The 26,959-nt window shown below is 38.9% G+C and overlaps 1 protein-coding gene across 5 annotated transcripts in view; it reads left to right on the top strand.

Moving 5' to 3' along the window:
• The window catches only part of LOC124291952, a 213,417-nt gene that overhangs the window by 143,646 nt on the left and 42,812 nt on the right, over nt 1-26,959 (top strand). For 4 of the 5 annotated variants that reach the window (XM_046729034.1, XM_046729037.1, XM_046729038.1 and 1 more), the window contains one exon: nt 20,625-21,957. In XM_046729034.1, the coding sequence (XP_046584990.1) occupies nt 21,873-21,957 (85 nt within the window). In that variant the 5' untranslated portion in view covers nt 20,625-21,872. Of the gene's footprint in view, nt 1-12,577; nt 12,857-20,624; nt 21,958-26,959 lie in introns of those variants that run through there. The other variant, XM_046729039.1, reaches the window with a different exon arrangement.

The following is a 26,959-nucleotide window of genomic DNA, read 5'->3' as shown; positions in this document are numbered from 1 at the left end:
TGTGTACTATTGAATTACAGTTGCAATATAGTACAGCTTTTACATATACTACTCACACTTTGCTAATGATCACAAAAATTCAAAGCTTCACTTAAACGTAGATTTATAATTTGAATTTGTATCCATTTAAACTGGATAAATATTAATATGGTAACCCCTCTTTAGGCAAACAGTCACTTTCATCTAACCTTATGCACTTGAGACATGAGTAACCATAAAAATGTTTTTCATGGCACCAATCAACCATTTTGCAAATCATGAAACAAGTCATTGACAAGTACACAACACCTGTCAATATCAGGTATGGGTTCCACAAGATGAAATGACATACTGAAACCTAGGATCCATGCTTACAATAAGCTTAGATATTTAAACCAAATTAGACCCCACATCATAGATTTCTGTTGAATCCATGATTTGATCTTTAGCAAAGTGTCAATAGTATATTTTCTTTGGATATAATCATTAGTATTCCCTGTACTGATAGTACCAGGATTGAAATTGAATATTCTGAATTTTAGAAAAGGGATAAAAACATCATCTCACGTGTACATCAGCCTTACATTTTTACTATGTGGTCTGGTGGCACATATGGGATGTTACATTGATCTCCAAAAACAATCATGTTCACAAATTCAGTTGATATTTTTGGAAGACTGTCATAAATATACTAGTAACTACAGAAAAAGATTACTTTTTGTGAAAAAAGGACTGCAATATATAATGTGGGTAGGGGATCTTGATTGTAATTTTCCAAGGTAACATTGTTGAATTTATGACCTGTTTACTTCTTTGTTTACTGTTAATTTTTCACGTTGGGTATTTCAACAAGCCCGGAGTACACGCAAATTAAAGGAAGCATTCCGTGGGCCCTGTTTACAATTAATGAAGTGCCAAAATCCCACCACCTTGCGAGCTCCCTACTCAACTGGTGTAGATTTTGGGGGCACATCAATTGTGCCAAGTTGAGTTCGGAGACAGTGCCGCATTTCGTACTGAAGTCTCCTGCTGCATGGTCGCTTGCATTGTAGAGGTAGGAGTTTTTTATTTCTCAAATGAAGTACCAGCTGTTGCATTGTGTTTTTTTATAGGATATTTAATGATGAAAGGTAAAGGTGGTCTCCTGGTACGGCAGCAGGTGATCGCTTTGTGGAATTTTGTGAACATAATTGTTAAGAGTAAGTGTTACGTCAGATTCAAGAAGGTATTGAACTGTTGTCGGTTCATGATAAGCTCTATATTTCTGAGTGTGGTGTTAAATAACAAACATGTTCCATGGATATGTTTACTGATCATCAATTCATGAACAGGTTTAGTCATGATTAGTTTACATAATTCATCATTAATCAATGGGAAGTGTTCATGACTGATTATCCATGTTAATCCATGGATTGGTTTATTCAATATTTATCAGATGTATTCATGACAGACCCATGTACTAGTTTCATTATTAAGCTATGGATGGTCTGTTGCTTATTAGTCCATGAATAAGTTTCTTCATTATTAATCCATGATTTATTCATCATTTAACCATGTACTAAATTCATTAATCCATAGTTGGGCTTATTCAATAATAATCCATTTATTATTCATTATTAGTTAAACATTTTTAATCCATAAAGGTAAGTTATCAGTCCATTTCTAGATTCACCTGTGTATCATAGTGAAGTAATAGATTGATATGGTCATATAGGAAAAGTGTGTGAGTGTTTCTTTTGATAAAAAGTTTATATAATTAAAAAACATTGTCCAACACTTAGGTGGTGAAGTGTGTGATCATATTAGCCAGCGGTATTATTTATATTAAAAGAAACTTGATCATAAATCTGTGTGATAGTGGCAGGATGTTATTCCATGTAGATAGGTTGTCATTACACTTGGATTGAGCCCTTAAAGAGAAATGGCATTGATGACATCGAACATGATTTAAATTCAAAATGACATCATTCATTTAGCCTCAGTCCAAATTGTAGGTTCGTAAGAGAAGAAAGAAGGAAATATTTCGAATTGAGCCTCGATTCTGAAGTTCAAAAGATGCAAGATGTGATATCAAAGAGACTTGTCTTGTCTCTCGTAAGATAGGGATTTTTGTCATTCATCTGTATTTATTACTGAAATTGCTACTATTTTCTGGTTCAACCTACAGTGCATGTTAAAATACAATACCTGCATCAAAGTTCCCTGCTTTCAAATCAGAAACATTGCAAGTATGGGTTGTTTCGATTGCCTTGAAAGGCTCATTATAGATGTTTTGAGGCGGGGTGAAAAAAACAGCAGATCCGATGGCTGTCGTGAAACAAATATTTACAAATGGTGTAAGAATTCGAGGGTTCATAAAACTTATTGGAAATGGAGATGACAATTAAATGATAGAAAGTTGCCATCTTCTGCCAATACTTTGATTCTGCTTTTGTCCATGTAGCCCTTCAGGATCGGAGTGCATAGCCATTTTTTGTCTATAGATTTTTTATGAACACACACGTATGATGACAAGTTCAGCAAATTGAAACACGAATTTTGTAAAATCTTTAATTTTGAATAATCTTGTTTTTAACAACTGAACAACCTAACAGCAAGTTTCAACTCGTTTGTGGAGATAAAATATTACACATGGTTCAATTATCATGGTATTCATAGTTACATGAATTAAAAATGTCTAGACATCATATTAAGAAGTTGTGCCCTAACCCTCTCTCTCAACATTGTGTGGCTTCATCTGGCATTGGCAGGTGGTGATACAGGCATTTGGATTGGACACCAGCATGTTGTGATAACGAAATAGTTACGATACCTTGACATGGTTTTTGACATTAAACTACTAGGTCTGATCGTGGGCGCGTCATCGAGCTAGCGGGACAAACCGACCCTTTATATCCACTGGAAGGTGATGTGGACTGTCCCAGGCATAGGGCCTTCCACAGCTCTGGTGTTTAACCTTGTCAACACCATTTAATTTCTTGACACGATAATTTCAGAAAAAAAGTTTGAATTTTGAGGAGACGTGTGGAATTACGTAACGCCAAAATTTGTGAAAAAGTGTATTTGTGAAGGCTCACTTCACCCCCAGTTTAGGGTCGGCCGGTCGGTGGGTTCACTGTTTTTTTGTGATTATTGTTGAAATAGCAGCAGTGGAAAGGACTCACTAGCAAAAAGACATAGTTATAATTATGTTGAAAAGTACATTTAATGAATGTGTTACAATAATTCAAGAAGACTTTAGAAAGTAATTATTTTTTATCTTCTAATGACCTTTTTGTACATAATGAAGAACTGGGAAGATAAATGATCAAAATGTAAACCATGGTATGAGTTTGATAAATTCAATAATCATTTTTGATAATATAAATTACTGTTGACATTTATTCCATATTTAAAGTGTTTGTTGCATAAATTACTTCATGCAATCGCCTGGTTAAATATAACAGAAGTGTTTGGTTTTCTGTCTAGTTTCATTTATTGATGGTGAAGTTGTGTGATATTTCTAACTGATCCTTCATGTGCTGAATTAAATTGATTTCCTGGTAATATGCATAAACATACATGTGGTTAGCGTCGTCATAGCATTGTGATGTCATAAGCATTGAGACGTCACAGGCAGAGTTAACAGTTACTGTTCTTAGTTCTACCTGATGATAGGGCCAGAACAAGCACTGAAACATTGTACCAAACAATACAAAGAAGATGAAACACAGAACAGTCTCTATGTTCATCAAATAGCATCTTCTAAAATGCCAATCAAACATTTACGTATTATCAGTATGTAATTGAAGGAATGTGAACGTGGGTCTTAAATCTTAAAACTGTGTTTTCTTAAAAACCCAACTGATTATGATTCTTCAATCTTTCTTAAAACACTGTGCTTTATCATGTGTATTTAGTCGCACATTTTCAAAATTTCATCTGAAAACTGACAATCCCTTAGTCCAGAGGGTAGTGTGTCTGCCCAGAAGGAAGGTCAGTGGTTCAATCCTGAAGAGTGAGTGAGTTTAGTTTTACGCTGCACTCGGCAATATTCCAGCCATATGGCGACGGTCTGTAAATAATCGAGTCTGGACCAGACAATTCAGTGATCAACAGCATGAACATTGATCTACGCAATTGGGATCTGTGATATGTGTCAACCAAGTCAGCGAGCCTGACCATTCGATCCCGTTAGTCACCCCTTACGACAAACATGGGGTACTGAAGATCAGTTCTAACCCAGATCGTGAAGATCCATACCAGAAGATGTTAAAAGATGGTACCAGTTCTAACCCTGCCGGGCGGTGGGGTAGCCTATTGGTTAAAGCGTTGTCTCGTCACGCCGAAGACCCGGGTTCGATTCCCCACATGGGTGCAATGTATGAAGCCCATTTCTGGTGTCCCCGCCGTGATGGTGCTGGAATATGGTTAAAAGCGGCGTAAAACCAAACTCACAGTCAGTCTTACCCTGCCTGATGCATTCAGGGCCTAAACCAAGGACAGGTTGCCTCCGAGTCAGTATATTGAATGGGGAACCCTCGTTGAACTGTGCATCTTGTCTCAGTAGTCTTGTATTGTCATACAGCGTTTCTAGTCTAAGCAGCCGTACATGATAGCATGTTACTATAAAAAATGAGACATACAACTTCATGGATGACAACTTCTTGTTTATTGGATAGAGCTACATTTAAGCTTGATAAAAATGTAAGAATCTACATCGAAGCGTCGCTCTATGCATATGCAATAAACAAGACGTTGTCATCCATGAAGTTGTATGTCTCATTTTTGACTCAACAACTTCTTGAATGCCTATCAAACAATTATGTAAGGGTAATGATCTAGAGTATGACGAACCCTGTTCATCTTACCGGCTCTGAAAACCAGGGCCTCCTTTCACAAAGCACTAAGGTGATCGTAAGTCACTTAGGTAACCTTAGTGCAATGTTAAAGGATGGGAGTTAAGGTTAACCTTAGTAAAGGTTGCTTCGTGAAAGGAGCAGCAGGTTTTTATGTCTATGATCTCCTCCAAAGTCACAATGGATACTAGCAAACAATAATTACAATGTTTAGCAAGTCTATCCCCTCCACCATGCAAATGTTTCTGTTTTGAACCAATGTTCAATCTGTTCTATTTTTGTAACGCAGCTTCCCATTCTGCTGGAATGTATCGATAATTGATGATTTAATTGAATAATTATGGTTTGTCAATCCATGTGTAATGTGATCAGTTTGAGTGTGACAAATAGCATATATTTGTGTGTGGGCTTTGAGTTGAGTCTTGAGTGGGATAGACACAAGTTGAACAGCACAGTAAGTATGCCAGTCTGACAATTGATCTCGTGATTTTGTGCGTGTCTCCGTGTTTATTTTAAGCTGTGTTCAATGTATGAAAAACACAGACAGATTGCTGCCTAATGTCACCCTGCCCCAGACCTATTGTACGAGGCCGGATCTAAATGGTAGACCTATATTTACCTGTCTGTGATATATATTTCATTAACCGGATTTTTTTTTTCCTCCCTTAGTTTAATTACCTGTAGTGTAAAACATTTAATGTAAAATTTGAAATTTGTATTTGGTCATTGTGACTCGATATCAGGGGTTGTAATGTTCTGATATCCACGCATGACTAAGTATGAAAGGGGCTATCAAAATAGCTCTACTTTTAACTGTTTTTCATAATTTTTTCCCCTGAAAAATGTGTTTTGAGAGCGGGCAGAAGCAGGAAGCAGAGACTGAGAGACATTTCAGTGACAATGAGGTGTCTAGACTCCCACCAGACACAGTGCACCTGGTATAACAATTAAAGTTGAACAATTTACTCAAAATCTGTCTCTTATTGATTTTATAATTTGTGTAAAATGTTTCTCTAACATGGTAGAGGGTGAAAACGCTCCACTTGATCATTCTGCGTCTTCATGCTGTCAGTGCACAGTGGAATATGAAAGCCGACCAAATATTCAACTGATTGTCTTGTAAACTGGGTCCTGTGACACTGCATTGAATCTGCATTGAATCATCAACCTGTGAGGCTTTTGGTTATCAAGAGTGCTGCATTAGAAATGCATTTCCTCTCTTCATGGAATTTTGAATTTGTCAACTGCAATTATAATTTTGGTACTAAATGAGGTACTGTAATCTGTGGGAAATGAGGTTGGTGTGAATTCTGACCTTAATCAAGATGGATATCTTTTCTGATTTAAGTTTTGATAAGGTCTGGTTGCTTGCTGCTTCAGCAAGTGGTTGATTTGGATATTTCAGCAATTTGTTTGCGATGAAAGATTGACTTTACTAAGGTGTGAGTGGACACACTGGTTCTACTCTCCCACACATCGATTTGTTGATATTGTTTTGTTGCATTAACTGTTTAAGTCTCTATGCTGGAACAGGTGTATCTTAATTATCTAAGATTGTTATTTTGAATATGGTTAAGATGTATCTCAGAAATTGGTATTCACAATATCACGAAGATACTGAAGTAATGTTAGATGTGTATTTTTTGATTGATGTAAAAGATTGTGAAATATTCCAATTATGACAGTGTTTATATTTTGAAAAAGAAAATCTGTATAAGCATGTTGAAAGAGGTTGTTTTTATTCGTAGGATTATCCCACTGAATTGTCTTGAAATATTGACAGTGAAATATTCAAAATGTCAATATTAATATTGAACCCACCTAAAGTATTTTTACCCCATGCAGTGATTGTGGGCAGGAAGGGGTGTATTAACACCATGGATGAATTCAACTATTTTTATATGTCAAGAAGTTAAAAAGTTGTTTTTTTTAATATACACAAACAGGGTGTTTGCTTTGGCCCTATCCATGGGTAATGTTGTATTTTTTACAGTAGAACAGAGGACTCATTGCTGATATTGCATTGTATTTGGCTTGAATACTTGTCTGGGGTCTAAGATCAAGTGTATTGGGCCCTAAACAGGTGTATTCAATGCTTTACCACTTGTCAGGTGTGGATAATGAAGTTGTCATTTTGGAGTCAAGTGTCACAAAAACAATGATAGATTGAATGCCATAACTTTGTTTCCGTCCAGTTAATTATTAGATTCCATCGCACATCTTTTAATTCCAGCAAGAGTTATTTAATCTTTTTAATTTTCTTATTCTTTCAATGGAGTTTGAAAGTCTTTGGTTTAATTCCCAATATGGTAAAGTTTGTGAAACTTTCCCATAGTGTTTTGTTGTAGGAATACTCCTCGACTGCCGCAAAACCATAGTTTCGGTTCGGTAAAATGCTGTACTTTGCAATGTTGCAGGTTTGTCAGTGGTCCAAACCATACTCTTCACTGTATTGAGAGCCATATGGAGATTTGACATGACCAATATTTGATAGGGGCAGTGGGTAGATATAAAACATTGGCTTTTCTTGATGAAGACCAGGGTTTGATTTCCCAGAATTGTGCAATGTTCGTCCCCATTATGATATTGCTGAAACGTTGATAACAATAGTGTAAATTTACTCGATCAGTGAGTGAGTGTAGTTTTACGCCGCATTTAGCAACATTCCAGCAATATCACAGCAGGGGGACACCAGAAATGTCCGTCACACATTGTACCCATGTGGGGAATCGAACCCGGGTTTTTGGCATGATGAGTGAACGCTTTAACCACAATGCTACCCCACCGCCCAGTGATCACTCACTAACTCAATAAGACATGGTCTGTCAGTGTATGACTTGTATTAATCTAAATGTAAGACTTGAATTCTTTTCAAATAAGTGTACATAAATCAGTGTTCCCAAATTAGCCAAGTACTGATATGTGTGTAACATATTTTTAACACAGTAAGTGCTAGATGTGTGATCTACTCTTGATTTTGTAGTGTTTTAGCTGTAATATTGCTTGTTGTGGCGCAAAACGACATTCAGATCAGTCAACCAATCTATGAAATCAGTTCGTCTTAAATACTGCCGTAGGAAGTTTACTACAGAATAGGTACCCAGCACCTGACCAATAACCAGATCAGCGCACAAATAGGCGTTCAGCAAGTGTTGTAGTAAGAGGTGACAAAGAGGGTTAGGAGGTCAGTCTCACTGACTTTCACCTAGTGATGTTCATGAGGTCAATCGCCCCATGAAGATCCGGGGTAGAATAGGTCTTCAGCAACCCATGCTTGCCACAAAAGGCGACTATGCTTGTCGTAAGAGGCGACTAACGGGATCGGGTGGTCAGGCTCGCTGACTTGGTTGACACATATCACGGATCCCAATTGCGTAGATCAATGTTCATGCTGTTGATCACTGAATTGTCTGGTCCAGACTCGATTATTTACAGACCGCCGCCATATAGCTGTAATATTGCTGAGTGCGGCGTAAAACTAAACTCACTCACTCACTCATGATGTCAATCACTGGAGTATTTACAGAATGCCATCATGTTGCTTGACTGTTGCTGTTTGTGGCACTAAACCAAAATAATCTGAGTTATGCTATATACTTCTCTGTTAGTTGTCCGTGATAATTGGGCCGGTGGGGTAGCCTAGTGGGTAAAGCGTTCGCTCGTCACGCCGAAGACCCGGGTTAGATTCCCCACAAGGGTACAATGTGTGAAGCCCATTTCTGGTGTTCCCCGCCGTGATGTTACTGGAATATTGCTAAAAGCGGCGTAAAACCAAACTCAGTCAGTCAGTCAGTCTGTGATAATTCAGCGTTTCCTTCGAAAAGGAAGATTTCCATAATTCAGAAGAAGGTTATGTTATGAAAGCGTAACTACTATATAATAATGGCAGACTGCAAATGGAATATTAAATGTTTCAAGTACTGCTTCTGGTGAAAATGAGCAGGCACTCTCCAAGCCATTCCTTGATTTATTTGTGAGAGAAGATGTCTTGAAATGATTGCCAAACAGCCTGTAGTAAAGCATAGTGTCTGTTTCTAAATGTAGATGTTTATGCATTGTTATCTGCAATTTCATCAGAATGTTATGCCAGGACTGGATTATGTTTTGAAGGAGGAGAGACACATCCTGCAGTGTTAATAGGAACTGCCGAGGCTTGAGAAACTACGATGGCAGCAGACTATACCGACAAACACAATTACAATGCTGCAAAACTTCGTGGATCATTCTTACCGTAGCAAATAATTCCTTTGCAAAATTAGAATTGTCTCACGGACATGATTCTTCTGTGGGGAGGCTGAGAGGCCGAGAGGCCGGTTTATCGAAATGTAGACTTAGTAACAGTGTGTGTAAGCTGATTGTGGGCAGACGGAGTCGTGCAAGGCTGCTGCCATACCTAGCAACCTCCTCCTCCCTGCTGCCCCTCCCTGCTCCCCCTCCACCCAGCTGCCAGCCTGTTGCCCTGCCGGCTGTTAGGAATCTGCAATAAATCGTGATCTGTAAGAGAGAGGGGAAGAGGGAAGAATGATGGCTGTAATGGATGTGCCCATGCCGATGTGACTCAAATCTGAGGGGAAAATTGGCGGAGGGCTGTGAGATTGAGGGGATGTCTGTAGCTGGTAGGGGTGAGTGGATAATGGGAAAATTGGAGGATTGTTGATCACAGTCTGGGCGAGAATTACATCGTGATGAGAAGTCCGCCAGATAGACCTAACGTCCTTCAGCCTGCCATGTTTTGGCTACAGGCTTCATATTTGAGTTGTGTGGGTCTGCATATGATCAAAGTTGATACGGCAACCCAGTCTGATTAAATTTCTGTGGTTAGTGTCATGTGGCCTGCCAAAGCAGGCGCTCCTTGCTAGCCAGAATTGAGATATTGTGGGTATAGTTACCAGCAGGAGGATACTATGTTACAGGTTGAGAGATAGACTCCAAACCTCATCTGCCAAATCTTGGCATCCATGTTATGGGCAAACTCTCATGCTTGCTTTTAGTTCACCTTTCTATTTGTGTACTGGGAAGTTGACGGGTCAGTGAAATGATTACATGTGACCCATGACCTGGCAGCATGCAGACATTAGCACTGATTGGCTATTGGCTCAGGAGCATGTGCAGTTAAGGAACAGGTGCTTGCTGCTTACTCACAGTAGTGAATTCTCACTGGCTGGTACAGAGAACTTTTTACATTCTGGTTGAGGTAGGCGGGAGAGACAGGAGAAATGACAGCAGCTAGGGTACACATCACCTCCTGTTGTAGATACAACCTGTAGGGAAACAGACAGTATCTGCCTGATGTAGCTCGTACAAGCCCTGGGGAATATGGGCAGTATCTACCTGCTGTAGTACATACAACCAACAGGAAATATTAGCTATATCTGCCTGCTGTAGTAGATACAAACTGCGGGGAATTTTGGCAGTATCTGCTTACTGTAGCTCGTACAACATTCGGGGAATACGGGCAGTATCTGCCTGGTGTAGTACATACAATCAACAGCAAATATTAGCTATATCTGCCTGCTGTATTAGATACAACCTGCAGGGAGTTTTGGCAGTATCTGCTTGCTGTAGTAATACCACCTACAGGAATTACTCACTAGTTACGTACGGAGGTACAAACCACCTGCAGGAAGTACAGTCAATATACTGACTATAGTGTATATAACACCACCTAGAGTGTATATAACACCCGCAGGCACTGTTCAGTGTCTATAGTGTATATAACACCTGCAGGCACTCGTCTGTGTCTACCTATAGTGTATATAACACCTGCAGGCACTGTCTGTGTCTACCTATAGTGTATATAACACCTGCAGGCACTGTCTGTGTCTACCTATAGTGTATATAACACCTGCAGGCACTGTCTGTGTCTACCTATAGTGTATATAACACCTGCAGGCACTGTCTGTGTCTACCTACTGCCACCTGGCTTGAGACGTGGGCAGTATCTGCTGTCAATTGTATAAATATCTGTTGTTTAGGGTGTTCTGTTGTTTAGGTGTTTGATAAGTACATGCATGGGAGAAAGGCTATACTAATGCTGAATATATGTAATTTTGATTGTAACAAATATACCCTCGTACATTGAAAAGGAACCCCAGGGAGACCAGAGATTCAAAACCTGGTGAAATGTAGACTTGCTTCATTTAAGCCTTTAGCATTACAGGGAGGACTCGGCAGTGGGGAAAATAATATGGTCCAGGGACTGTGAGACAGACTAGAGAAAGGCCTTAATGTCTGCATTAGTTGAAGTGTCTACTGCAGGTTATACCTATACAACTATGAAGGTCCCGGTTAAAATTTGTTGAGAGGCGACTAAAGGGATCAGGTGATCAAGATTGCTATCGTATTGATGCATGTTCTTGTATCTCAACTGCATAGACTGATGATGTCAGTGACAGGATTGTTTGATCCAGACCAGGTAATCTACAGATCGCTGTGCATGTCTGGTGTCCCCCGCCGTGATATTGCTGGAATATTGCTAAAAGCGGCGTAAAACCATACTCACTCACAGATCGCTGTAGAGCTTGAAATAGCTGGAGTTCATCAGTCCATCAAACAATGTGATGCTTTACTTTATACTTTCATGACAATTTCGACAATTGCGTTGATTTTTGTTGTTGAACGCTTACATGCTGTGGGGTAGTGGGGTAGCCTAGTGGTTAAAGCATTCGCTCGTCAAGCCAAAGGCCCAGGTTCGATTCCCCACATTGGCACAATGTGTGAAGCCCATTTCTGGTGTCCCCTGCTGTGATATTGCTTAATATTGCTAAAATTAGCGTAAAACCAAACTCACACACTCATATATGCTGCTGTAGACTTAAGTATGGATTAGCAGTGAGACTAAAGCCTGGATCAATTTCCGAGAAATAAAAACAGTAGTCCCTCCTGAAAACCGACAGTACTGAAAAAAGATGACCCTATTGCGTAAGTCACCTGTTACTACCCAGCCGTAGTGTCAGAGCTATGCCACATATGGCGTGCCTCCTGTATGTTTGTGTGTATGGAGGAAAATAGGGCAGTGAAATTGTCCCTGTTGATGTGGTGGTGAGTACCCTATGTTGTGTTTCACAGCGCAGTATAAAGAAGTACCTCACTATACCACGCAATGGGGAATATGCTTTTATGTGTTGCGCATTTCATATGAATAGGGATCGCTGCATCAAGTTTGTTTATGTAAATACTGACTTGAATTTCATACAGCCATTGCCGTCTTCAAATATGTTGGTATTGACTTTCGATTAATTGAAATAGTCATTCCGTAATTCAATTTTTGTATCTATTTGTCATGTGAGTGAGTTGTTGGCATGATAGTTTTGACTCATGTACGTAAATTAAGAATAATGCAAACGGTTTAACTTTCTTATGTGAAAGTGTCCAGTGTTAGTTCACAATAAAATATACAAGAAATTCCTGATTGTATTATTCATACACTGCTATGCTGCATGTTATTAATACATTTTACTTTCGCCGCAACATTAACTGAAAAAGAATATCTGTTTTAAATTTCAAGTGTGAAATGAAGTCTGAGGTCATGATATGACGCCGTGTGTTACAAAAGGCTTAGACACGTACACAGACGTACATGAATCTTTGATATGCTCCGATATCTCAACTGCTCTGATATCTGAAATTGCATGACTATGTCTAGCAAGGTCCTACTGCACTCTGGCCGTGTGGAGTTGTATGATAGGCATCTCACGTTGTGCGTGTAACTGGCCGTCTGCTTGGCTAGATTCCCTGGCTGTAGAGCAGTGTGGTCATAGCAGAAGTTTCCCTACTGCAGTAGTATGTATACACCTCCATGCTGTCTAAGTGTGGTGTAGGTCGAGATCTCTTGCGTGACTAAGTGGGCATTCAGTTGACTGTCCTCATGACATTCAACATGTTCAAGGGGGTCTGGCTGGGTTGAGGAAATCAATTCTGGCGAGGCGGGTGTAGCAGACGACAGGAGCAGACGGCAGTCAACTACTCAATGACTGAATCATGTTCACAGGTAGATCTGTATGACACTGTTCCTGTAGGGACGGACTTTCTCGACTATGGTAAGCTTGAAACATTTTGATCTGGAAGGGACTGATTTCACTCAGATTGTTTTGTCTAGCTTTGAGTCATTTTATGAATTCTTCACAAGGTGTGCTGAGCGAAGCCAGACATACTATATCCTGTTTCAAAATTCTCACGTCATTCATAACATGTTGAGTGGCCGAGGTATGTCTGGCGTAGTGTTTCTTGAAGTTTTCATGTTCAGTGTACATTGTCTTTGCACTTTTATATAGCCTGATGTTTCTGCAGTAGGGTTTTGTTGTCCTTTTCATTTATTTACATAACAGACATATGTTTAGACGTTATGTTGACAACGTTCGTAATCTGAGTACAGACACCCTAGTGCTTGTTTCTGCCAACTGATAGATGCTAAGAATTATTCTGAATATTTACTAGCCAGATATATATTCTATCCTTTACTGAGAGGATCTATATTCTATCCTTTACTGAGAGGATCTATATTCATTACATGGGTACAATGTGTGAAGCCCATTCTGGTGTCCCACGCCGTGATATTACTGGAATATTGCTAAAAGTGGCGTAAAACTAAACTCACTCACTCACTCTATATTCATTGTAAAGTTGTTATGTTTACATTTAGAATGTATTACATTTGTATCCGTTCGGTTAGTCACGATATGGCTGAAATACTGCTGATGTGAGTATAAATTTTAGCTCACTATCTTAATGGTATATGATTTGAAAAATGTTTTTCATTGTTAATGATTTTTATAGTTTTCAAAGACTTACAGATCATGAAATTTGCTTAATAACTGTTCAGTAGAGGAATTTGACCTCGATGATTATGGTGGTCTCATAGCAATGGGTTCTATTAAAGGCAGTTTCCCGAGTTCAGAAAAACTTCAATGCTGTTTTGACAGACAGTGGTTTTGTGTTAATCTTGCATCTGACCTAGCTTAGTGATGTATAGTTTGTTGGTAAACATGCACCAGCTTTCATCACCGGGCCCTCTTTATGCAACCAACTGACGGGACATGCTTGGAAAACTCTACCACATACTCAGTAAAGTATGCCCCTGTGCTCAAAACCATTGCTGTATCCCATGAAATGCAATAGCAGGTTATATCATGCTAGAGTGTTATTCAGTTTTTGTGAGTAAATGATGCCGTCAAATTACCTATAATGGAGCAGTTAGCTGTTATTTTGACGCTGTTAACATGATTCTTAGTCAGCTATTGATACATGTGCTATGAGCATGGACAGACTGGGAGTGGGTTTAGTTCACACATTAACATATGATTTATGCTGTTTACAGAGAGGATCTTTCAGTATCAACCATTATTTATCTGATTCTGTATAAGGGATGGGAAAATATTGTTCCCTATGTTGATTCTCTATAAATGACTGTATATAGCTTATGGTACCATTATTGGTTTGCAAGGAATCTGTTGCTGCATTGACCTGGTATTCCCTACAGTATATTCCCTACCCCTAGTATTTCCTACTCTACAGTACATGGCCTACCCCTAGTATTGCCTACTCCTAGTATTGCCTACTGTACAGCACATGGCCTACCCCTAGTATTGCCTACCCTACAGCACATGGCCTATCCCTAGTAATGCCTATGCCTACCCCTAGTATTGCCTACTGTACAGCACATGGCCTACCCCTAGTATTGCCTATTGTACAGCACATGCCTACCCTAGTATTGCCTACTGTACAGCACATGGCCTATCCCTAGTATTGCCTACTGTACAGCACATGGCCTATCCTTAGTATTATACAGCACATGGCCTATCCTTAGTATTGCCTACTGTACAGCACATGGCCTACCCCTAGTATTGCCTACTCCTAGTATTGCCTACTGTACAGCACATGGCCTACCCCTAGTATTGCCTACTGTACAGCACATGACCTACCCCTAGTATTGCCTACGCCTATGCCTAGTAGTTGCCTACTACTGTACAGCACATGGGCCTACCCCTAGTATTGCCCCTAGCACATGGCCTTATGCCTACCCCTAGTATTGCCTACTGTACAGCACATGGCCTACCCCTAGTATTGCCTATGCCTACCCCTAGTATTGCCTACTGTACAGCACATGGCCTATCCCTAGTATTGCCTACTGTACAGCACATGGCCTATCCCTAGTATTGCCTACTGTACAGCACATGGCCTACCCCTAGTATTGCCTACTGTACAGCACATGGCCTACCCCTAGTATTGCCTACCCTACAGCACATGGCCTACCCCTAGTATTGCCTACCATTATCAGAACTCTTATTACATGCCAGGTGTTCCTGTCATTATCTGTCGGTAGTTACAGCTACAGTTACATGTAACAGGATATGAAAAATACACCAGTAAATACACTCAGTATCCCTTCCTGATAATATCTATACTGTAATAACAATGAGCTAATTATGTTAATTATGACGTCATAATGACATGGATTATCTGATGAGTGCATGTTTTTGAAGTGTGACTAAATCGTCCATGGCTCTGTGTGGGGCTATCGGAAAGCATCAGCAAACCTTTCCTTTGTTCTCAGCTCTGATTATTACTGCTGAAATTTTGTCATCAGTCTTATCGACAAGAAGTCATTTTCATCTTGTTAAAAATGTTATTCAAGAAAAATATACTTTTAGATATTTTCAAGCAAATCTACATATAAACATAGACCCAGAATCAAATATAACCAATGTATGATAAAAGTGTAGATTACTACAGTGTCAGTAAAATTAAGAGGGGCGGTGGGGTAGCCTAGTGGTTAAAGCGTTGTCTCGTCACGCCGAAGACCCGGGTTCGAATCCCCACATGGATACATTGTGTGAAGCCCATTTCTCGTGTCCTCCGGTGATGTTGCTGGAATATTGCTAAAAAGCGGCGTAAAACCAAATTCAGTCAGTCAGTCAGTCAGTCAGTCAGTCAGTCAGTAAAATTAAGGCATTAACTACTTATGTTCTTAACATAAACAACTGTTGTTTGTCATTTCACAGTCTAGGCATAAGTGTAATACATACATATATAGTCAGTCAGTCAGTAAAATTAAGGCATTAACTACTTATGTTCTTAACATAAACAACTGTTGTTTGTCATTTCACAGTCTAGGCATAAGTGTAATACATACATATATAGTTTCAGGTTAACTGATGCCTTTGTATGTACAGTCAACTATGTTTATGACAAACATACTTACATGAACTGACAAACACAACAAACTGTTCTTGTCATGGCTAGAGGGGCGGTGGGGTGGCCAAGTGGTTAAAGCGTCTGCTTGACACATTGAAGACCTGGGTTCGATTCCCCATATGGGTACAATGTGTGAAGCCCATTTCTGGTGTCCCCTGTCGTGATATTGCTGGAATATCGCTAAAAGCGGCATGAAATGTAACTCTCTCACTCACTCACTCACTCACTCACTCACTCACTCACTGTCATGGTTACTTGTAATTCTGAGACAAAATATATGTTCCTTTTGAGTTTGATATAGGGGTGGTGGGGTAGTCTAGTGGTTAAAGTGTTTGATGGTTAGGCTGAATACCATGGTTCAATTCCCCACATGGGATACAGTATGTGAAGCCTATTTCTGGTGTCTCCAGGAGTGATATTGCTATAAGATGTTGCATACTCACTCACTCACTCACTCACTCACTCACTCACTCACTCACTCACTCACTCACTCACTCACTCACTCACTCACTCACTCACTCACTCACTCACTCACTCACTCACTCACTCACTCACTCACTCGTAAGCCTAGTTTACTGCAATGAGAAACTACACATGATGCAAGTAAAGATGTAAGTAGGGTAGTGGGCCAGATAGGGTTTAGACTATCACAATCAATTTATCATTGTCATGCATCAGAAAGTGCATCTACACATCAATCTAGACTTCTGTCATTTTAGGTCACAAGTAACAACTGCTGGTTGTGTAAGCCGATGATATTCACGATCTGGCTGTGTGTGTCTATTTCCATAAAGAAATGTTTATGCAATATGTAGGACTGTTTGTTGTAAATCCCTGTACAAGTAGGGGTGGCGAGGTAGCCTAATGGTTAAAGCGTTCACCCATCACGCCGAAGACCAGGATTTGCCCTGTTCCTCAAAGTGATCGTAAGCGCTACAACAGTCGTAACTCCCATACTTTAACATAGACTTAGGTACGACTGTCGTAGCGCTACGATCTTTCTTCTTCCTGACACACACACACACACACACACACACACCCCACCCCAATGATATTGCTGCATTATTGCTAAAAGCGGCGTAAAACTAAATTCACCCACTTTATAAAAGTATGGGTGTGACAATAGTGTGTGACAATGTGTCATTAATATTCCAAAGCACCACCTGTGTAAATGTTTTGGTTTAAATTACGTGTGACAGTGTCTGACAATGTGTGATCAGAATGTTGTACATCTAGTGCATGTTCTCTGCGATTGGGAAAGACAGTTCGATCAATGTGCCAATGGCCCCCTCCATTAGAAACTAAATGGGCCATCTGAAAATATGACAGGCAAACTTCCCAAGGTAATGAAATACCACTAAAGTTTATTTAAAGAGAAACAATTCATCCAGATCTTGGGTGTTTATTTTTTATTTCAATCAACCACAACTATAGGTTCCTATAATTTTGACGCGACAACAAATACCTGGCCGGTAAACCGACCTCCAGTGTTTGGGGACTCGTGACATCTTGTTGGCAACTTCTACCAAGTATTTTTCGGGGATAATGAAATAATTGAATAGGATAGTAACACTTGTAATTTTCAAAAGAAATCACCTTTGCACCATTAGGGCACATATATGGGAAGAAAAATGTGCCCAGAATTTTAAAAAAGCGCAAATGGCTCTGCCTTTCCCCATCACTGTTTTTATGTTCATGCTATCCACCTCTGGTTTGAATGGTTCATACTGGGTTGCAGATGCTATCATTTTCTTCAGCACAATTTTTACCTCTGCCGCTCACATTCTGAACTCCAGCTAATAGCATATTTATATACTGATGTTATGGATGGGTCTACACTTGATGAAATACTAGATGTCGTGTCACCACTTCAGTGATATCAACCAAGAGTCATTGCACATGTTTGAAAGAAATGCGAGCTCAGACGCAAACTGTAGACACATTTTCAGTTATTATTCAAAAGCTGTTAAATGATAATGAAAATAGTTGCTGCCTGTCATTGTTTCTGAATTATGTATTTATGCCGCATGTGGAAAGTTAAGTTAACTTGCTCCTAGCAGACAGCGTTTTTTGACAAAATAACATGGAAATGCAAATGTCAAAGGGACCTGTTATGTGAACTGCATGTGGATATATCGGCAGTTGTAATCCAAATATAGAGGGTTTCTGAATGTCATAGTTAAGCAAGAAAGCATGGAAAGGGTTCAAGGGGTTTTCATTTTAGTTTATGCTTTTGAAATCTTGACGTTTAACTGTTTAATTTTAATGTACTGATTTACACGGTTGATTCTGCCTGATAAATGCAAGCAGTCAACACAGCATCTAGTTAATGATGTGTAGGTCTGTGTGAAATAATCCCAGTGAATGTAGTTCTGTCATGCCATCAACATAAGGATATTACAGTGTGAAGAGTAGTTTTGTCATGAGGATATGACAATGGGTTGATTGTAGTTCTGTCATGTCTGTCTACACAAGGATATGACAATGGGTTGAGTGTAGTTCTGTCATGTCTGTATACTCAATTATATGACAATGGGTTGATTGTAGTTCTGTCATGTCTGTCTACACAAGGATATGACAATGGGTTGATTGTAGTTCTGTCATGTCTGTCTACAATGGGTTGAGTGTAGTTCAAGGATATGACAATGGGTTGATTGTAGTTCTGTCATGTCTGTCTACTACAATTATATGACAATGGGTTGAGTGTAGTTCTGTCATGTCTGTCTACTCAATTATATGACAATGGGTTGAGTGTAGTTCTGTCATGTCTGTCTACTCAATTATATGACAATGGGTTGATTGTAGTTCTGTCATGTCTGTCTACTCAATTATATGACAATGAGGTGTAGTGATCTACTCAAGTATGACAATGGGTTGAGTGTAGTTCTGTCAAGTCTGTACACAAGTCTGGGTTGACTAGTTCTGTCATGTCTGTATGACAATGGGTTGATTGTAGTTCTGTCATGTCTGTCTACACAAGGATATGACAATGGGTTGAGTGTAGTTCTGTCATGTCTGTCTACACAAGGATATGACAATGGGTTGAGTGTAGTTCTGTCATGTCTGTCTACTCAATTATATGACAATGGGTTGAGTTCTGTCATGTCTGTCTACACAAGGATATGACAATGGGTTGATTGTAGTTCTGTCATGTCTGTACACAAGGATATGACAATGGGTTGATTGTAGTTCTGTCATGTCTGTCTACTCAATTATATGACAATGGGTTGATTGTAGTTCTGTCATGTCTGTCTGTCTACTCAAGGATATGACAATGGGTTGAGTAGTTCTGTCATGTCTGTCTACTCAATTATATGACAATGGGTTGAGTGTAGTTCTGTCATACACTACACGATATGACAATGGGTTGAGTGTAGTTCTGTCATGTCTGTCTACACAATGGATATGGGTTGAGTGTGGATGACAATGGGTTGATGTAGTTCTGTCATGTCTGTCTACACAAGGATATGACAATGGGTTGAGTGTAGTTCTGTCATGTCTGTATACTCAATTATATGACAATGGGTTGAGTGTAGTTCTGTCATGTCTGTCTACTCAATTATATGACAATGGGTTGAGTGTAGTTCTGTCATGTCTGTCTACTCAAGGATATGACAATGGGTTGAGTGTAGTTCTGTCATGTCTGTATACTCAATTATATGACAATGGGTTGAGTGTAGTTCTGTCATGTCTGTCTACACAAGGATATGACAATGGGTTGAGTGTAGTTCTGTCATGTCTGTCTACTCAATTATATGACAATGGGTTGATTGTAGTTCTGTCATGTCTGTCTACACAAGGATATGACAATGGGTTGATTGTAGTTCTGTCATGTCTGTCTACTCAATTATATGACAATGGGTTGATTGTAGTTCTGTCATGTCTGTCTACACAATTATATGACAATGGGTTGAGTGTAGTTCTGTCATGTCTGTCTACACAAGGATATGACAATGGGTTGATTGTAGTTCTGTCATGTCTGTCTACACAAGGATATGACAATGGGTTGATTGTAGTTCTGTCAAGTCTATCTACACAAGGATATGACAATGGGTTGATTGTAGTTCTGTCATGTATCACTACACAAGGATATGACAACGGGTTGATTGCAGTTCTGTCATGTCTGTCTACGCAAGAATATGTCACAGTTAGACATAACAGAACTAGCCTCTACCATCTGCACAAGGATATGGCAATGGGCTGACTAGTTTTGTTATGTCTATCTACACAAGGATATGGCAATGGGCTGACTAGTTTTGTTATGTCTATCTACACAAGGATATGGCAATGGGCTGACTAGTTCTGTTATGTCTATCTACACAAGGATATGATAATTTAGAGTTTCACTTAACGAAATGTTTGACGTATGCAGCACCAGCTGGAAGTTGGAAGTTTAGTATTTTGCGATTTCTAGTTTAATGTAGTCAAGACCGTATTTTCACATTACCCACAATTTGTCCTGCTATTTTTATTCAGAGAAAACTCATTTGAAGAAATGCCTAAAATGTCCATAACATTATGTAACATAAGTATACAAAAATGCAGAGTCTATAAGCATGTGTATTTGGCTCAAGCGAGATCGCTGTACCCTAACAAGGCCTTTCTATATTACAGGTGAGGAGGAGGGAGCTGACACGACAAGGCAGGACGAGTTGCAGGCCTTGAGAAGAAGGCTGAAGAAGCATCAGCCTGTGCAGTTACACCATACTGTACTGAGTTGGTTGGGCCATCAGGCGGGCGTGCAGTCAGGCGGGCACTAGGTCCTGCAGTACTCTCGGTGTCTGTGAATGACGTCACGCATACAAGTGCGCATGTGAAGTATACCAGCGACGAAAGACCTGCAGACAGAAATTACCGAAGGAATTTGATGCACTCGTGCAAAATGCGCAGTAGTTGACCTCAAAGTTAGTGTGTGTGAAGCAAGAAAGATAAGTTGTGCTAATATATGGGAACAGGTCCCTGTGACATGATCGGGGTGTCTCGAAGCGAGTGACAACGAGGGCCTAGTGAGAGAAGAGTTATTATTATGTCACAGGATCAGTCAGGTGGTGGATGTGCATGGTCCACCTTTGCCCAGTGAGGTAGACGGCAAGGAAGTGGGTACTCCTGTTGACGACCCCCCCACTCCCCCCAGTGGCAGCAGACGACACGGCTCTGACATCCTCTCAAAGTGTACACGCTCAGAGATATGCTGGTTGTAAGGAGTCACACTACACTGACACACTTTCCTGCACTGTGTCGTCTGCTCGAAAAGAATTGTTCCTCCACAATGTGAGAGCTCAAGCTGTTTCACAGACTAGTTCACAGTAAATTATCAAAAGACAGTCACCAGAAAAAGAAAAAAAATATGCGTCTGCTTGCCAAAATATTGGTTTACCCGTGTGCTTATGAAGTTAGTCGTCTGGGAGCAAAAAAGTCTGGCTATCGAATGAAGGAAAATTGTCACCGAATTATGAGAGACTATTATCAGTTGTAAACTGAGGAGACTCACAACAAACTTTGAACTTTGTGTCCAGTTTCTGTTACATCTGTAATAGATGGTTTGGAATGTCATGATTCGACTCACATCAGACAGAAACCGATTTGGGATTAGGATTGGTAACTGCAGCCAAACAGGTAGATCACTGCAGAAATTGTCACCTGATCTGACAGGTCAGAATTCCAGAGACAACTGTGGCAAGGATTTAAGCGCGACGGGAAAGTTCTAACTTCAACGTGGTCAAGGATTTTTATGAAACTTTGTAGCAACTGTTTGTGAAAGAAGCTATGCCCAGGTCCGTGGATCTTCATGTCTGTGAGTGCAGAAACTAGCCAGGGCAACAGTAGTTTTCTACGGGATGGGTTGATGTGCGTTCGGACGGAATGAGTTTGTCCATGTATCTATGCCTGGTTTATTGTGCATCAGTTCTCTGGATAGTTCCTTTTGAAGCTGCTAAAACTAAGAAAGGTAAGTTACAATTTCTTCATTTGCTGTTCAGTTGCGACCTAAACATATTGACTATAAGCAAGGACAATGTTCAGAAAATATTACCACTGGCACTATTGCCAGACTTGTTTGCCAGACAGTGATAGTTGTCGGCAAGTAGTACATTGTTCTTCATGCAGTGTGTTGAGTTGGTTTTTCATGTGGTTTCTAAACCATCTCGTATTGCCATAGTTTTAGGTCTCTCCCCTGATTATAGACATCTTATACTTGCTATCATAAAACAGAACCATGCACAAAAGCTAAAGGAGGTTAGTTTTAAACTCAAATAGTATATATTCATGAATATGTTTCATGCATATTCCCCCGCCGTGATGTTGCTGGAATATTGCTAAAAGCGGCGTAAAACCAAACTCAGTCAGTCAGTCAGTCAGTCATGCATATTCATGAATATGTTTAATGCATATGGCTACTATTTGATGCATATATAAATTCTAACAGATTGTTAATGAGCTTCAAATATAAACATTAATGTCTAACTCAAATTTAAGCTTATGAAACTTTAGAGCTAATACAAACTAGTTGATTCTGTCCTTACATTTAAGAATTACAGGTTAATAACTATTTATTATTGATGATCAGTAGACAGTATGAGTAAATTATATTTTTCCAAATTTTTATCACATGCTTTGAATCTATGAAAAGTCCTGTGATGAATTTCTGCAGTGTTTATAGTAAGTACATACACCGAGCCATGACACTCTATCTGTTCCACAATCAGCCATCCCAGAGCTTGCCTTGATGACTTCCCCATGCGTAGAGATCTCTAATGAAAGATCAGGGAACCATGACAGTATTAGGGGCGTGTTTCATCATAGCAGTTGCGGTCGTTATGAGAGTTATCACACAGTTTGCTGTTGGATATACACTCCCAGCATGCATCTGGCCACATGTTTGTATCCAACTTATACTTGATGTATGATCACTAAGCTCTAAGATGTCAGACATCATCAAACTGCATCACTTGAATTTATCTCCAAACTTTAGCTGACATGCTGTTGTATGAATTTTGATATTGTTCAAAGTGGTTGGAGTTCCATGATAATAGAGTCTGTTTGCTGGAATAAACTAACGTAAATTTTCTGATGACCACTTTCTGACGTTAAGATGTAGGAAACATGCGATTTACACATTCTGAAAAGGAAAACAACCAACGTGATGTACAACGGTCTTCATGAGAACTGAGTTACATAGTATTTGAGTTAGCAGGACTCGAGCATGATTAGTTTGACTGGGTAAGGGATCCTGATGAGTTTGTTGGTATCAAATGTTTGTCATATAATTAAAACATGTCCTACCTGCCCACCCTGTTCTAAAATGCCTGTTGGGCATTGGTAATCTGATGCATTCTTCAAAAACAGTAGAAAGTGAGGCAGATCTGGATTTTGAAAAAGCAGTAAATAGGGCACGGTACTCCCAAGTCACAATGTAAAAGCATTACATGATACATTAACATGTATGGTGTGAAAATAAGGGGTGGCATGTTAAATGTACAGCCCGTCTTCGATCTGCCAGTGAGGAAGTGTCACGTCTGCTACTTTAGTGATTGAAGCAGTGTAAAATCTCCCTCACTTTGTCTTAGCTGCTTTGTCATCAGGGATTTACCTTCAGTCCTGTTTTTGAGGGTCCCTGGGACTCATACTCTTAAATTTCATGGGTCCCGGACAACAAAATGGGGGTCCCAGACACTTAAATATTATTATTATTATTACTGTTATTGTATTGTGTATCATGATCATCACATTAGTTGTTGAATTACACAGTAATTGAATTGCAAATGATACCATAATCCATCTAGTAGCAAACTCTTTGATAACTTATTGTTACTTGATTGGAATTTTTACAAAAAAGTATTTCGACTTTTTCTGCGTCCCTGTGGATGTGCTTATAAATTTTGTTGTGTCCATTGTCAATATTTATGCGCATAGGATGCAGGAATTCGCGTCCTGTAAATCCCTGTTTGTCATTCATCATGTTAATTGTGGTTGTGTACCATTTTGATACAAGGCACAAAATACACAATGGTTCCCAGTATCCAGTCGTCCCTGATTTATAGCGCTTCCCCTAACATTAATTCAGTGGCCCTCACTGTTCATGACGAGAACAAAGTTTACAGTTTCCATCACTATTTCTGGGTTTTGAGGTATAAGTCAAAGCTAATTCCCATTTTTAATGTACGTTTTTAATCGGTCTAAGAGTAGATACTTGGGTTAGAAACACCTGTTCATCATCACCAAGATACATCACTGAACGTGAATGGTAGATTTGGAGGCAAAATGGTGACTGGAACATTTGCTATAGTCCTCGTACACGTGTTTGGTTCTCCATTAAAATGTTAGTAACTATTGACCAACCTGGGGCTCCTTTCATGAAGCAACCTTTGCTAAGGTTAACCTTAACTCCCATTCTTTAACATTGCACTAAGGTTACCTTAGTGACTTACGATCGCCTTAGTGCTTTGTGAAAGGAGACCCTGGACTCTCTCTCTCCACAGTACCTCAAACATTTGGCCTCTTTCCATTGAGGTTCGTCAAATTGTGTTTGTTGTTCGTAGGGTTTGATTAGCCCTGTAATTATTTCATTAAAATGACAAATTTCAAAATCATTCAATATTTTGTATTTGACATTTTTGTCCCAAACATGAACATAGTAAATTATTTTATTGGTTGGTTCTGAAAAGGAAGCTGACTATTCTCTATCCTGTTTCTAAATGTACATGCATGTTTGCTGTTATGCGCGATAGGTTCATCAGTGTACTGGTTTTGTTTCTTTTTGTCATTTCTATTTAAAAGAATTCTAAACAATGATACCAGCTGTTTTCAAATTAATGTTATGATATCAAAATTAAAATATTTATGATATTGTAATTATGGCTTGATGGGTCAGTCAGTCTCTTCAAGGAAGAGTGAAAATGAACAGACATAACAGTTTCTATGAAGTTCTCAAATTATTTTCTGCAGAATTATAAATTTTAATTTGAAACTTTTTTGTATTTAGATTCACATTTCTTATATCTTCAGAAAACTTGTGGGTTTATCGTCAGCTCAGTTACAAAAACCACACAATAATGTAGAGATCAATGCGTGTCTGTAGACATTAGGTCATAAAGAAGCTGATGAACGCTATATTTACCAAAAGTGTTGTTGATTAGGTGTCGTGTATATGTGATAAGTAGTTTTTTTATGAACCAGAAGCGAAAATTGGCATTACAATCTTGCCATGGAAGGTTCCCTCAGGACAAAGATTTTCAATAAATGCATTTGAAATTATAGTTTAACACACTGTCGAACCATCATTTCTATCTTGATTTGAAATAACCAATCTGTAATAAACTGTAATTGTTGCTGTTGGGCTATTTCCATGACAACTTATGAATGTTACATTACAAGTTACATGATCAGATGTCGGCGACTAGAAAACGCGACATTCTAAGTAGGTGTGTTCTCATGATCTTGAAGACTAAAACATTAACAGGCTGTTACGAGCATACATCAGCGTATATGGTATTGCTCATATTCTTTTAAATATTTGTAATTTGAAACAAAATTCAGAAAAGTTTTTGTTTAGAACTTTTATGTGCATTTTATGTGTAATAGTTATGTGATACACCAGGGTATATAGTATTGTTTATATAGGTTGAATATTCATGAGATGTTAAACAAGAAACATACAGACATACAATGTAGTATGGTGTGTGGTTTCTTCATAGAGGCAAAATTAACCAGAGAGAAATACTATTCTTTTACAGTTTTAAGATGATAAATCTTTGGGAAAATTTCGAACATTATTTAATCATATGTTGAGACAGGTTTATTGAAGAATTCAAAGCAGACAGAGTTATGAGGGAAATAAGGTAATTACTTGTCAGTATACACTCTGTAGACGTGTAATACGGGAAGTCTATCACACAGTGTAGCTTTTACTTGCCTGATTGAACAAGTCCATAAGGAATTATTGAATACGAGACTTACATTGTTGGTTAATGATGGAAAATGATGATGTAATAAAATGAATGCACGGAAATCAATGATGTAATGCACCAGTCTGGTCACCTTGACTTTCAGTATCACACTGACACAAAGGCAATGGTGGTAACCTTCCTTAGCCGTGAAGAACACAGTACACCTGTGGAGGATTTACAGACTCACAAATTACGTTAGCTCATATACTTCAAGACACATATATTGTGGGGTAGCTGCTTCTGGAATTTCCAACTGAAAAATGTACACCAGACGAAAATGGTATTGGTTTTGATGGATGTTTTGAGGTTTATCTTCTTGAAAGATTTCATAGATCAAACATTCATTTGTTTTTAGATATATTTAAAAAAATTCTGAAATGAAAAGTATTTCATTTGGATAATCTTTTAAAGACCATTTTCTCCATGAAGTGAATATTTCAATATATACATGTGAGATTTGATTGAGCAGAACACACAGTATTTGTCAACTAGGATATTATATCATTTTCGCTCTTTACATTTCTGCTTGCTTAGCATTTGACAGAAACATTAAAGAATTTCTGAAATATTTATAAGCTCTGAGATAAGTTATAATTTGGCAGTAAGAATGTTTTCCCTAAAGATTAAAATAGTTTTTATTGTGGTTGGGGACGATGAATGAATAAAGCATTGGTACAGGGATGGTAGATATGCGTCATATCGCCTAAGAGATACATGTTATGCTTATATTATGTGTACTTGTCCAATTGCAGATACATAATTACCGGCTATCCATTAATAATAAATGTTACATCCTTATCTGCCAAGGCTTTGTTTATTAAAGTATTACAAGTGGTGGGCGAATTAGTTTCTATCACAGTAGACCTTATTCCTTGGGAAAAATATGTTTTAACTGACTGATGCATTTTTAAAATTTTGAGCATGTCATTAAGTCACTTTGAAAATGAGACATGCTCTTTTCATGGTCAATGGCTACCTTTAGTTGTGTAATGAATGATATTAATG

Source organism: Haliotis rubra, unplaced genomic scaffold (genome assembly GCF_003918875.1).
Source record: "Haliotis rubra isolate DU_JTF1 unplaced genomic scaffold, ASM391887v1 Scf503, whole genome shotgun sequence".
Lineage (NCBI taxonomy): Eukaryota > Metazoa > Mollusca > Gastropoda > Lepetellida > Haliotidae > Haliotis > Haliotis rubra.
Note: the sequence above shows the minus strand (reverse complement) of the source record. Positions and strands in the feature narration are given on the sequence as shown.